Source organism: Emydura macquarii, unplaced genomic scaffold (genome assembly GCF_026122565.2).
Source record: "Emydura macquarii macquarii isolate MOO-44397 ecotype Brisbane River unplaced genomic scaffold, CSIRO-AGI_Emac_v2 contig_3517, whole genome shotgun sequence".
NCBI lineage: Eukaryota > Metazoa > Chordata > Testudines > Chelidae > Emydura > Emydura macquarii.
This window is the reverse complement of record NW_027133654.1, coordinates 10,044,961-10,056,832: the sequence shown is the minus strand read 5'-3', so window position 1 is coordinate 10,056,832 and position 11,872 is coordinate 10,044,961. Positions and strand designations below refer to the sequence as shown.

General features: G+C 39.3%; 1 protein-coding gene across 1 annotated transcript; it reads left to right on the top strand.

Moving 5' to 3' along the window:
* Positions 1 to 258: 258 nt before the first annotated feature.
* On the top strand, positions 259 to 11,106 carry LOC137145140 (sulfotransferase 6B1-like). Its single transcript, XM_067535775.1, has 7 exons — positions 259 to 510; positions 1,707 to 1,852; positions 5,372 to 5,461; positions 6,026 to 6,152; positions 7,164 to 7,258; positions 8,730 to 8,886; positions 10,061 to 11,106. Exons 1-7 carry the CDS (start codon positions 324 to 326, stop codon positions 10,189 to 10,191), a joined length of 933 nt encoding a protein of 310 aa, XP_067391876.1. The 5' UTR covers positions 259 to 323; the 3' UTR covers positions 10,192 to 11,106.
* Positions 11,107 to 11,872: the final 766 nt, after the last annotated feature.

The following is an 11,872-nucleotide window of genomic DNA, read 5'->3' as shown; positions in this document are numbered from 1 at the left end:
TAAATAAATGGCTTGGTTTTTAAAATCACTGAGTATCTGAAAACTTCCCTTGACTCATGTGGGAACTACTGGATGCAAAATATTGTGCACCTTTCTCTGTGATGCTTATAGGTCCAGATATTTAGAAATTTCAGTACCACTGCCCCTTGGACTCTCAAACTTTCCAAGTTAATCAGTAACATTTACCTTGATGTCTGAGGGAGTGTCCTTTACCATTTAATTTCACTGTATATCACTACCACGGTGATTCTGCTAAAAGACAGCCTGTGTCTCAGTCTCGCTGAGTGCAGTTTCACAGAGAAACAAACGTGGCTAAGAGTAGGATGACAGTGACTGAATATCTGGATAAGGCATTGGCTGATAGTGAAAAAGCAGCCCCTGAAGACCTGGTCTTTTCCCATAAGGGAATTTTGTACCCTTTTACTTTTTGCAACCCAGAAACTTTCCAAGTTCTCGATTCCTTTGAAGTCAGAAGTGACGATGTGATCCTAGCAGGATACCCTAAAAATGGTGAATATTGCTCTCTTGTTACAAAATTCAAATGTGAAATATTATAGTTAGGAATGATAAGGCAACATTTAATGGATTCATGATACATGGCTGCAGTTTACAGTAAATGCAGTCCGTCATGAAGATCCCGTATTGGGGACTGTTCACATAAATGAGGTGAGAAGAATAATTTCTGCCATATGCTTTCTGCACTGCTGAATATAATAAACTGTAGTGTACATGAGGTAAGGAAAAGTGAGGTTTAAAATGAATGACATTGAGTTACTTTCCCCTTCCTTTGAATTTTAAAGTAACTGTATGTCCAGTGTTTTTCAGTTTAGAATATGAACACGTACTTTGAAGAAAAAGATGTGTTGATCTTTGATAGCATCTACTTCATAATGAAGATAAATTTATATTCATAAGTACATGAAAGATATAAGGTTGTAAGGTTGCATCCATAAGCATCAAAGGAAATGCATTATAAAATGTTCATGTGTGTCTCATTGTAGATGTGATTCAATGAAGACCAGAAACATTTATGAATATTTTGCATTGTCATGATGAATAAGCTGAGAAGAAGACAGCTTGACTATCAGTTTGAAAGGCTGGTAGTTTGGAAAGCAATTCCTTCAGTTATTAACTGAGCAAATTTGACTCTCAGATATGAGAGTATCCAGATTTCACATAACTGTGATCACGAGTGTTTCTGTCCTTTTCTCCCAAATTGATTTATTCTTTTGAAAAGCCATTATTGTCTATTTTGCTTTTGGTCAAGCTAGTACTAATGGTTTACCCTGGACTGGGAAGTACGAGTAGAGTCAGTAACAAGAGTGGTACCTATAGCTATATGTCCTGCATGTATTTGTGACAGGATCTCATCCAGACAACATGGTTTTTAAGGTAGTGATGTATAACTAAACTGTCAGTCACAAAGAAGGATGTGCTGCACATACAGGGCTATTCCTGTTTGTTGACAGATTATTTAACCCAATCAAATGATACTTCTGGTCACTCATCGTGTGTGTCATAAACAACAGGACATTATTCCTATAGCAAAGTAAGTTTTCAATTTAGTTAGCTACTATTCTTGAGTGGTAATGTTGTTTTCTTGCACAGTAATTGATGCTATACACAGCTGTTTGCAGCTAAATACACTCAACACTTGTGACAATTTTCACTTCAGTAGCCTTTAAACCCGTTTCTTCCTGTTGCAGGTACTAACTGGCTTGATCAAATCCTAAATGACTTAGTAATTACAGCTGCAAAATATACAGAGGAGGAAATGAATGAGAGAATTAATATTGGAAATGAATTATCAGTATTTCTACGTCTAGAATTTGGGGATCCAGAGAAATTTAAGGTCAGCGTGGGATGATATTACAAATGTTAATATGCATTGTTTGAGATATCTAAGAATTGATAACATATAATGGCTGCTTTTTACAGACTGCGGAGGGCTGTTACCTCCCCCAAGGCGTGATCAGGTCAGCACAATCAGGGTGCAGTGCATTTGCTTAGCTGCTTCATGATTGGAAACCAGGGAGGTTCAGACAAGGGGTGGAGAATTCATGTAAATGACCTCCCCACTCCAGGGTTTCCTTAGATCCCGATCCATCTCTCTCTCTCCTTTGCAGGACCCTTGAACCGTACTACTGTACCCATAGAGCTGACCCTATGGAGACGAGGGATGAGAGCAGCCATCTCAAAAGAGGCAATTGTGAATAGGACTGGGGGTGGAAGGGAGTTTCTGTTGCCCCTCTCCCTTTCATTTTCCTTGACAGGGGATGTCTTTGGCTTAGGAGTCTCCCATTCTGGTTGCTAGCAGCTGTTGTTGTGACTCTCATTGAGCTCCAAGGTTGATTTGCTGCCTCACAGTTTCCTAGGATTTTCAGTCTGCTGGAGAGACTCCACCTCTTATTTCAAAGTTACTGGGGTCCACAAGGGGAGGGCACAGCACTCGTACCGCTCCCCCTTTCAGTCTGTGCAGTGCTCCACAGCCCTAGCTGGGCCGTAGAGCCATGGGAGGTCTCCACACTTACAGCCTGGCAAGGTGGAGATTTGGCACTGCATTCGTCTATTGCAGGAGAAGGACGTTAGATAGCACTGAATGGTGTTAGGGCCATAATATTGCACGAAATTACTCCATAAATGAGAACGGACTCAGGCGGTAAATACAGCAGAGTGCCAACCCTGGGCCTAGCCACAGCTCTCCCCCAGAAGAGAGCAGTAGTAATCTCCCAAGAATGAGGACAGGGAGGTGTGTGAAGGGAACATGGATAAGTTAGGGAGCACACTTGGTGAAACAGAGAACCCTTATCAACTCTCTGGTTGGACCTGCCTCTAGAATCCCATCTGGCTCTGTGTACATGCTGCTGGCTGCAAGACCTGTCCATAAATCTGGTGGGAAGCCAGAATTGCAGCAGAGAAATTTGGACCCATTCTTCCCCTTGGTCTGTGGCTTTTCTGAGGTGGTCAATGGGAAAAAATCCCTAAACGTTAGGAATAAAACTGCAGATCAATGAGTAAATAAAGCGGGATAGTGGGAATGTGACTGAATGACAATTACTAGACAAATATCACTTCCTAGGTTATAATGAAGACTTTCCTTTACTGTCAAATACAGTGACCAAGAGGAGCAAAAATTCAGGAGATAAGTGATTAATCCTAGAGGAACAACCTCTAACACTGATATAGAGCTCACTGAATCTGCAGCTGCTCAACAGGGCTGGCCTTATGAGTGGGCGACGTGGGTGACTGCCCAGGTGTGGTCAAGGAGGTTCCGTGTCCCGGCTCAGTGCAGAGGTGGGTGGGTTGGGCTGTAAGTTGCAGGGGGTTCACTCAGGGCTCCATTTTCCCTAAGGCCTGCTCTGCTGCTCAACAGCTGTTTGATATGCCATGAACACTCCCTGTAGGGAGAATTTGTGTGTGTTCTTATTTTATCATTTCTGTAAGTAACAGATTTTATTGTTTTATTGCCTGAGAAATGTGTCGTTATCAATGACTTCATCTTATAGGGCCCTGTATTAATCCAAAAAGCTCTCATAGCACAAGTAAAGCAAACATCGTCACATTGTCCTCCATCTCAAGCCCCGACCTAGAAGGATCTGCTCCAGTAGCGGGGCCTCATCCTGTCTCCAGGTCCATTAGATGCTCATTCAAATTAATCTCAATTATTTTGAGAAATCCGCTTCTTTCTCCCTTCAACTTCCCCCGTTACCTATATTCCAGCCTTCTCCCCCTTTCCTTCTCTCATCCATCCAAACACTCCCTAAATCAGCTCACAAGTCTTCAACTAATACTCCTCCCACTACCATATTTTCTCTCCTTGATCCAAGAGTGGAAGCATGGGAAGTCTGTGACAGAGCCAGAAAGGGAAGAATCCAGGTCTCCCGACTTCCAGTACCATGCTTTAGCCACCCCTTGGATTTCACTTTATCAAACGGAAAAAATAAATGGTTTTGGTTCAAGGTTTAGGATAGCTTTCATTCTGTTTAAACTGGATTTCCCATCTCTAAGGACAATTAGTGAGAGATATTATGCTGATTTTGTGGCATGAAGACCTGTTTTTTTGGAACTGTATAAATATACTCATTAGACACATCTAATAATACCTGGCTCTTATATAGCTCTTTTCATCAGTAGATCTCAAAGCACTTTACAAAGAAGGTAAGTATCATCCCCATTTTACAGAAGGTGAAACCAAGGCACAGAGAGGAGAAATGACTTGCCCAGAATCACTCAGGTCTCCTGAGAACCAGTCTAGTGCTCTATCTATCTGCTAAGCCACAAAGCCTCCCCTGAAGAGATGTCAGCAGACGCCCCCTTACTGGGAGTCACTAGAGGTGCAGATTGGTTTGCTAGTTTTGTTTATTTGAATGTGTAAGACTTGGATTCTGGAGAAGTGCTTATTGTCAGCTTTTAGATAATGAGTGTGTCACTGGTTCTGCCTAAACTCAGCTGGACATCTCACCAGGATCCCTATTCCTGGCAAGGCTGGAAATTCTATTAGAACAGGGTCTTGCACAGAACTTCCTGTGGAGGCGCAGCATACATGGGGCCACACTGACAAGAGGACATTAGAGGAACATTAACAGTTAGGAGGATGGCAGTTAAAATGTGAAAGAAATGAGAGATTCAAGAAGGGCTTGGAAAATTAATGGTAATTTGTCTTTGGTTCTGCTAAAATAAGTCAAATAAATTCAGTAAAATAGTCACCCTTTAGATTGGCAGGAAAGAAATATTATTTCCTGCATAGTCTAATTTTTAAAAACATATAAATCTTAATAAAATAATGAGATCTCTGTGGCACTTTAAAGACTAACAAATTTAATTTCAGCAGGTATAAGCTTTCGTGAGCCTCAGCTCACTTCCTCAGATGCAGTAGGTAGAAATGATACAGCAAATGGGTAACATATAGGAGGCATCATATACATATACAAGTGCATAGAGAACAATGGGGTAGGTGGATAAAAGCCGGGTACTTGAGGTCTAATGACAACCATTGAGTAGGAGGTGAGAATGGGTGATGAAAGCAATTTACCTCCTGTAATGAGATAGCCATTCCAAATCTCTGTTTAAACCCATCTTAAATGTATCAAGTTTGCAGATAATTTCTAACTCAGCAGTTTCTCTTTGAAGTCCGTTTTTGGAGAAGTTACCCATTTGCTGTATAATTTCAACCTACTGCATCTGAGGAAGAGAGCTGAGGCTCACGAAAGCTTATGCCTGCTGAAATTAAATTTGTTAATCTTTAATGTGCCACAGAACTCTTGTTGTTTTTGCTGTATCCAGACTTACACGGCTACCCCTCTGGAACTCTTAATAAAATGTTATTAAACGGGATGTTTAATTCTGTGTTTCTTTCCAATTTTATTTGAAGAGGATGAAGGAATTACCTTCCAGAAGAATCATAATAACACATCTCCCTCCTCAAGTCCTGCCCAAATCTATTTTCAAAAGCAAAGCCAAGGTGAGTCCTCATTTACATTATCATAGAAAATACCCACTGTAATGGCATTTTCTGACCAGTTTGGATTTCCTTTATGTTATATGCAGGGCCTTGTGTTTTCTATGTTTCCATCTAGCTTTTAGGTTGGTGAAGATAAGATTTCTGTATATGAACTGATACAATGTTGTGTACTGAACCAGCAAACAAACAGCTGAAAGAAGAGATTTAGGCTGGGAGTAAACAGACTCCATTCTTCTACACGAGGCATTAACACTGAAACCTAATGCTGACAATTTAAATGTTTAACGTTTCTCTGCTATCATTTCAGCAGAAATATCCTGCTAATGTGCTTAGCCATTTCTTATTTTTCAAATAAAGTAAAATTAATTAATCTGATTCTACTGATGCTGTGATTGTTTAAAAAATATACCCTTTTATTACTTAATTATTATTAATGATTTGTATTACTATAGCGCCAAGAGCCCTAGTCCTGTGGTAGGACTTCATTGTACTAGACAAAGTACAAACTATTTTGTATTGATTTGCAAGTTTTAAACAAATAATTCATTTACTTATGTTTTTTAGATACTGCTGCTGGTTCGAAATCCAAAAGACACCGCTGTATCTTACTTCCATTTTCACAACAACATGCCTCCACTTCCCTCCTTCAACTCATGGAATGAGTATTTTACAGCGTTTATGCATGGAAAATGTACACTCTGGTTTTTTTTGTTTTTGTTTTTTTAGATATTCTGATTAATTAGTGCATTGGCAAAACTGGTCACTGGGATTCAAGAAGACCTAGGGCAGATTCTGATCTCAATTGTACTCTTGTAATTCAAGAAGAACTTTGTGGTCTTAGTGAGAGTTATTCTGGATTTATAAATGGTGTAATTGAAATCAGAATGTGATCCCTGAAATCAAGAGATAATTCCTTGGCTGACACTGACTCCCTCTGTGATTTTGAGCAAGTCATGTAAGCTCTTATAGCCTGGCCATCATTACCCAGAACCTTATAAAGTCTGATACACAGATTTAGGAAATGAACTATGAGCTATATTACAGACTATCCTAAAAACCACAAAAAAGGCAAAAAGCACCCAAAACACCTGAATCAAAATGAATAACTCAAAATAAAATTTGTTTGGCATCAAGTGAAACATTTTGGTTGATTCTAAACCAATTATTTTTCTTTTATTATTTGGTAAAAAACTTCTTGAAATTGTTTTTGGTTCAAATCAAACAAAATTCTTTTTTTGGATTTTTCAGTTCGCTGCCTGAACCAAAAACTCCATCACTCACTCAGTTGTAGCTGGAAACAGAGACGAGATCCTTCTTTTTCAAACCAGCCAGCCGTCCTATGGGATGTCTCGATGGCAAACAGGAGTGCTCTGGAATGTCTGGCTGGCTAGCTTGCCCGATTCTATGCTATGTCCCTAAGGTGGTTAAGAGGGTGTTTAGTCCATTCCACCTAATAGAAGTGTACTCTTCCATCAGTGGCCTATACTAGCCGTCAGATGGCAGGAACACTTATTGCTCCTGTTCAGAGGAGCAGTGGTAAAATGTTGCTGTAGTCCTCACTTCAAAACTCTGTCTGACACCAAGAAGTCAGCCTAACTAGGCCTATAAAAGGAGTCTAGATTTGAATGAGCATCCCTTGTCTCAATTAATCTTTACCTCATTATTATTGAATCATTTTGATTTTTTGGGTTTTTTTCTCCAGTGTGCTGGGGCTCCTATTTTGATTATTTAATTGAATGGAACAAGCATATTGATGATGAAAATGTTATGATGATAACCTATGAAGAGATGAAAGAGGTGAGGTTAATACTGTTTAAAGGAAACTTTACTTCATGCTGAAATAGTGCACAGCTAACGATAATAACAGGTAATATAGGCCCATGCAAGGCCTATATACCACTTCAATCTCACTTAAATGTAGAGTTGCAAAGCAAATCATTGTTTTCTCCCCCTGTCAAAAGTTTCACTGGAAAACCATTTTTTAAATTTTGTTTCCATTTTTAAAAGTATTTTCTTGAAAATAAAATCCCCCCCAAAATTGAAAGAAAAATCATTTTGTTTTTAACAGAAACTGACAAAAACAGACACTTTCAAGAAAATTTAATCAAAAAGCCACATGCTATTAAAAAAACATGTTTCAGTGGAAATTTTTTAACCAGTTCTATTTAAAACCTATGATGAAATATGCAAATATCATATAGTCTTGGTGCAAGACCTCTGAACAGGGTGAAAGTTCACCCTCTTTGAACACCATGGTGCCAAAGAAACCTGAATCTAGGAACCAAGAGACTTTGGAATGAATAAGGCCTACATCTAATAATGTCCACTTCATGGGGAAATGATTACCAAGAGCCAACGTCAGCCTTGTTGTAAGCAGGTCAAACTCCATTATGTTTCAATGGATTTGCACCCACTTACACCAGGCCTAGTTTTACCCCAATATGTTTTTAATCTGTACTGTTAACATGAGCCAATGGCCTAATATTAAAAAATACTGAGTATCTACAGTTCCCGCTGGTTTCGCTGGGCCTTGTGGGTGCTCCACGTCTCTGAAACTCAGGCCAAACATCTTCACCGTAAAGCTGGCCAACTTCTTCAGTCCTCACTCAGTCAAAACTTTAAGTGTCTTTAGTGAGAATTTTTTCATTAAATGGAGGACAAAAAGATATGGCCATGTGTAACCAATGGGGAATGAAACGTGTATTTCTCCATATTCCACACGAATGTAATAATTCTACAGATGAGGGTAACAATTCTACAGATTGTCCTTTGAGTGAACTCCAAAGTGCTAATGCTATACCATCTGAAATAGAGCTAGCTAAAACATTCAGCTATTTGATTTCTGATAACATTTTTTTGTTGAGATTTCAATGAGAAAAAATTGGAACCATTTTTTTCACAAATTTTTTTCCTGTTTCCAGACCAGCTCTAGTATGAGCCAAAATATTCTGAAAGCCTAATTCTCAAATAACTAATATGCATATCCCCATCTGAGTAGGTATTCAACTGTATACATGTGTATAAACACCTACTCATTTATATTGTGACCTCTGCTATTTAGAGATTGAGTCTACCAGCATTCCTCACCTGGGTGCAATTCACTTCTATACAGAAGGCCAGCATAAGTTCTCCGCACCACTTTATTATGCTGAAGCCATCTAAACACATTACAAAATATGGAGCCAGCTATTGTAAGTGGAAATGCCATGAAAATAAAATAATACACTTCATCTGAATAACATCCAATGTGTTATCTACCTCTTTCCAGAACAGGGCTTCGGGAGTGAAAAGGATAGCAGAATTCTTTGGGTTGCTCCTGACTGAGGAACAGCTTCAAGCAGTTGCAGAAAGGAGCAGCTTCCAGGCTATGAAAGCGAATGCCCAGAAAACCCATGGTGCATTTGGCAATGTTCTCTTCCGCAAAGGTGAACTTCAAAGATTCCAAAATTCCAAAGATGTAACAACCTGTCTCCCAGCAGCTTTGGAAATCATCTCCTACTTCTTTTTGCAGACATAACTCTAATGTTTATTAACAGCAAATGCGTTTTATTTTCATTTGATAATGGTATTAGAACACTCATGCTGCATATAAATTAATAATTCACCAGAAATTTCTCTTTCAAGGAGAATGTCAGAAAAATCCTTCAGCTAACTCTGGACATCCTGTCTTTGGACATTTGCCTTCCTTACCAGCTAATCCTTTTGCCCCTGCCAAAGGTGACCCTCTTGAGTTTGGGGTGAGGAGAGGCAGAGGGAGTGGTAATTTAGCGATAAGTTTCCTAGCCTATGGTTGAAAGAAAATAGGATGAGCTGCAGAGTTTGGATGGTTCTGGGGACCCGATGTGGGTATTTTCTTTTTCTTGGTTTTAAAGCTAATCCACTTTGCCATAGGGGATGTCGACACTGCAGTCAGAAATGTGATTGCAGCTCGGGTAGGCATACCCTTGCTCCCTTTAAGCTAGCATGGCTAAAAATGGCAGTGAAGATGCAGTGGCATGGATCCCGGCATGGGCTAGCAATAAGAATATGTACCCAGAGTTCTGGATGAGCCTGTACAGTATTGCAGCTTCCGGTGCATTGTCTTGGGAGGACACTGAGATTGCTGTTGTGAATACCAGTTTCACAGTCATCTGTTAATGGGAATTCAGACAAGTAATTCCTCTTTATGTCCTAGGTGCCGCTTCACAAAACAGTGCTGTGTAAAGTCCTACTAATTATTTTATTTCCTTAAATAAGGTGCATTTTCCTTTTTATGTGCTCTACTGAATGTAGGTCAATGAAGGTCCCAGTGGACTAGCTGAAATTGAAGTGCTTTTGTATCTTCAAATGATTCAACACTTTGGGCCTTATTCTCCACACTGTTACAGCAGTTTTACAGAGGTGTCATTCCACTGATGTCAGTAGAATTACACTGAAGTAACACTGAATCAGGCCTAAACAGTAAATACTGTTTAAAAAAACAGAGCAACAACAACACTCCAGTTAGTGAAATGTGATAAAATGCGGGAATGATTTTTAGGAAAAACTAGAAATGGTAAATTCCTCATTTTCAAGGGGTTTCTACATGAATTATAGAAAATAAATTTTGCTTCTTTGTAGGCGATGTTAACGACTGGAAGAAACTTTTTAATGAAGATCAGAACCAAGAGATGGACAAAACATTTGAAGAACACCTAGCAAGTACCAAGCTGGGAGCAAAGATAAAGTATGAGGTGTACTGCAAAACCTGAGGACTAAAACAACATTGCTGAAGCAACAGTTTCCCACAATTCTATCAGATTACTTGTATTACATACACTAGCAAAATAGATCAAGTGATCCAAACTTCTCTGAATCTTTGTAAATGATCACACTCCAGCTCTATTTAAAGTGACTGCTAATTCTCACTTTACATTTAAAACCTTCTGCATGCTTAGACTGTATCCATTTAGTCAATGATATTGTAATTACTCATATCCAGATTAATACTCCATTACTGCTCCAGTACATATCACCTTGAAGAATCCCGCCCGCCCCCAATACTCCTTTTCCACATTTCACCCAATTCCTTCAGTCTTTCTAAAATATTAATAATATTTGGTATGTGGAGATATTTTCAAAAAATATTTTCAATGAGGTTTCTTCTTCACAAAGCGATTTATACCAAACACAGAGTCTGATTCAACCCCAGTCCATGTCAATGCAAATCTTTCCATAAGAAGACCCATAACAAGCATTGATCAAATGGAAGGAGAGAGAGAGAGTAATTATTAAAATAAAGGGAGCACAATATTCTCTTAAAGCTTTTCATCTTTCTGAAAGTAGAGTCTTAGTCTGGGTCAGAATGGATTTGGGAAATTTACCTGCAGATTTATGACCAAATTCCCTGCTGGTGTAAATAAGTGAAACTCAATTGGAGTCAGAGGAATTGTGCCCATTTATACCTGCAAAGAATTTGGCTCTTAGTATCCCAAAATACATCCGTTTGATTCTCCTCTTGTTTATATGGGTGTCAGTTGTCAGCAGCTCCATTGAAGACAATGAAATTACACCAGTACAAAATTGGCATGAGTGAGAGCAGAGTCAGGCCCTATACACATGTTCTTTGTGTGTCATTCTTAATTATTGCTTTTGTTATTGCTGTAGCTATAATACAATAAAAATTACAGTCTAGTAATGGCATATTTGCTATTTAACAGCTTCTGACTACTCTCCCACTAGCACAGCATTGGAGTCAAACCTTGGTTGCCTTCATCACATGAATAGACCCACCCATTGACTTCAGTGCATGAGTCAGGCAAGCAAGAGCACCAGTGAATGTTTTCCATTAGTTATAGAAAACCACCCGGTATCAGACTTTTACATTCTGTATTAATAATGAATGCACCATGCAGACATAGATCCTGGCTTGAGGTTTTGGGGTAGCCCTTCCTGATGGTCAAGGTCATTAGTAGGATAGTGGCTCTCAGAAAAAGGTGTCTGAAGTATGCCTAATATATAATACATTAAACCGATATGGTAACAATTGCAATAAGTGAGTGAACAGGGAAACTGAAATGCCCTGTCCCCTAGGCTTTCCATGCAGTAGCCAGGGAAATGCTGATGGGCAGGGGAGGGGAAGGACTCTGATGCACCCTGTTGTACTTATTACATGGATAAAGAGAAGACTTCAGTCTCCATTGCTATACATTCAGCATCTTTCCTAAGCACTAAAATTCAACAGAAAATTTGTTAAGAAGAATAAAATTCCAGGCATGCTTACCTGATGCCAAGATGAGGCAGCCATTCAAATGTTGGCATATTGGAGCCAAGAACACCAACAAGTGCCAAGAGATGATACAGAGGGACAGACAGAAATTATAAAAATGGCCAGAGTGTAGTGGAATAGCGATCAATGTGAATAAATGCCTGTTTTTCCCTGGAGGAGAATAA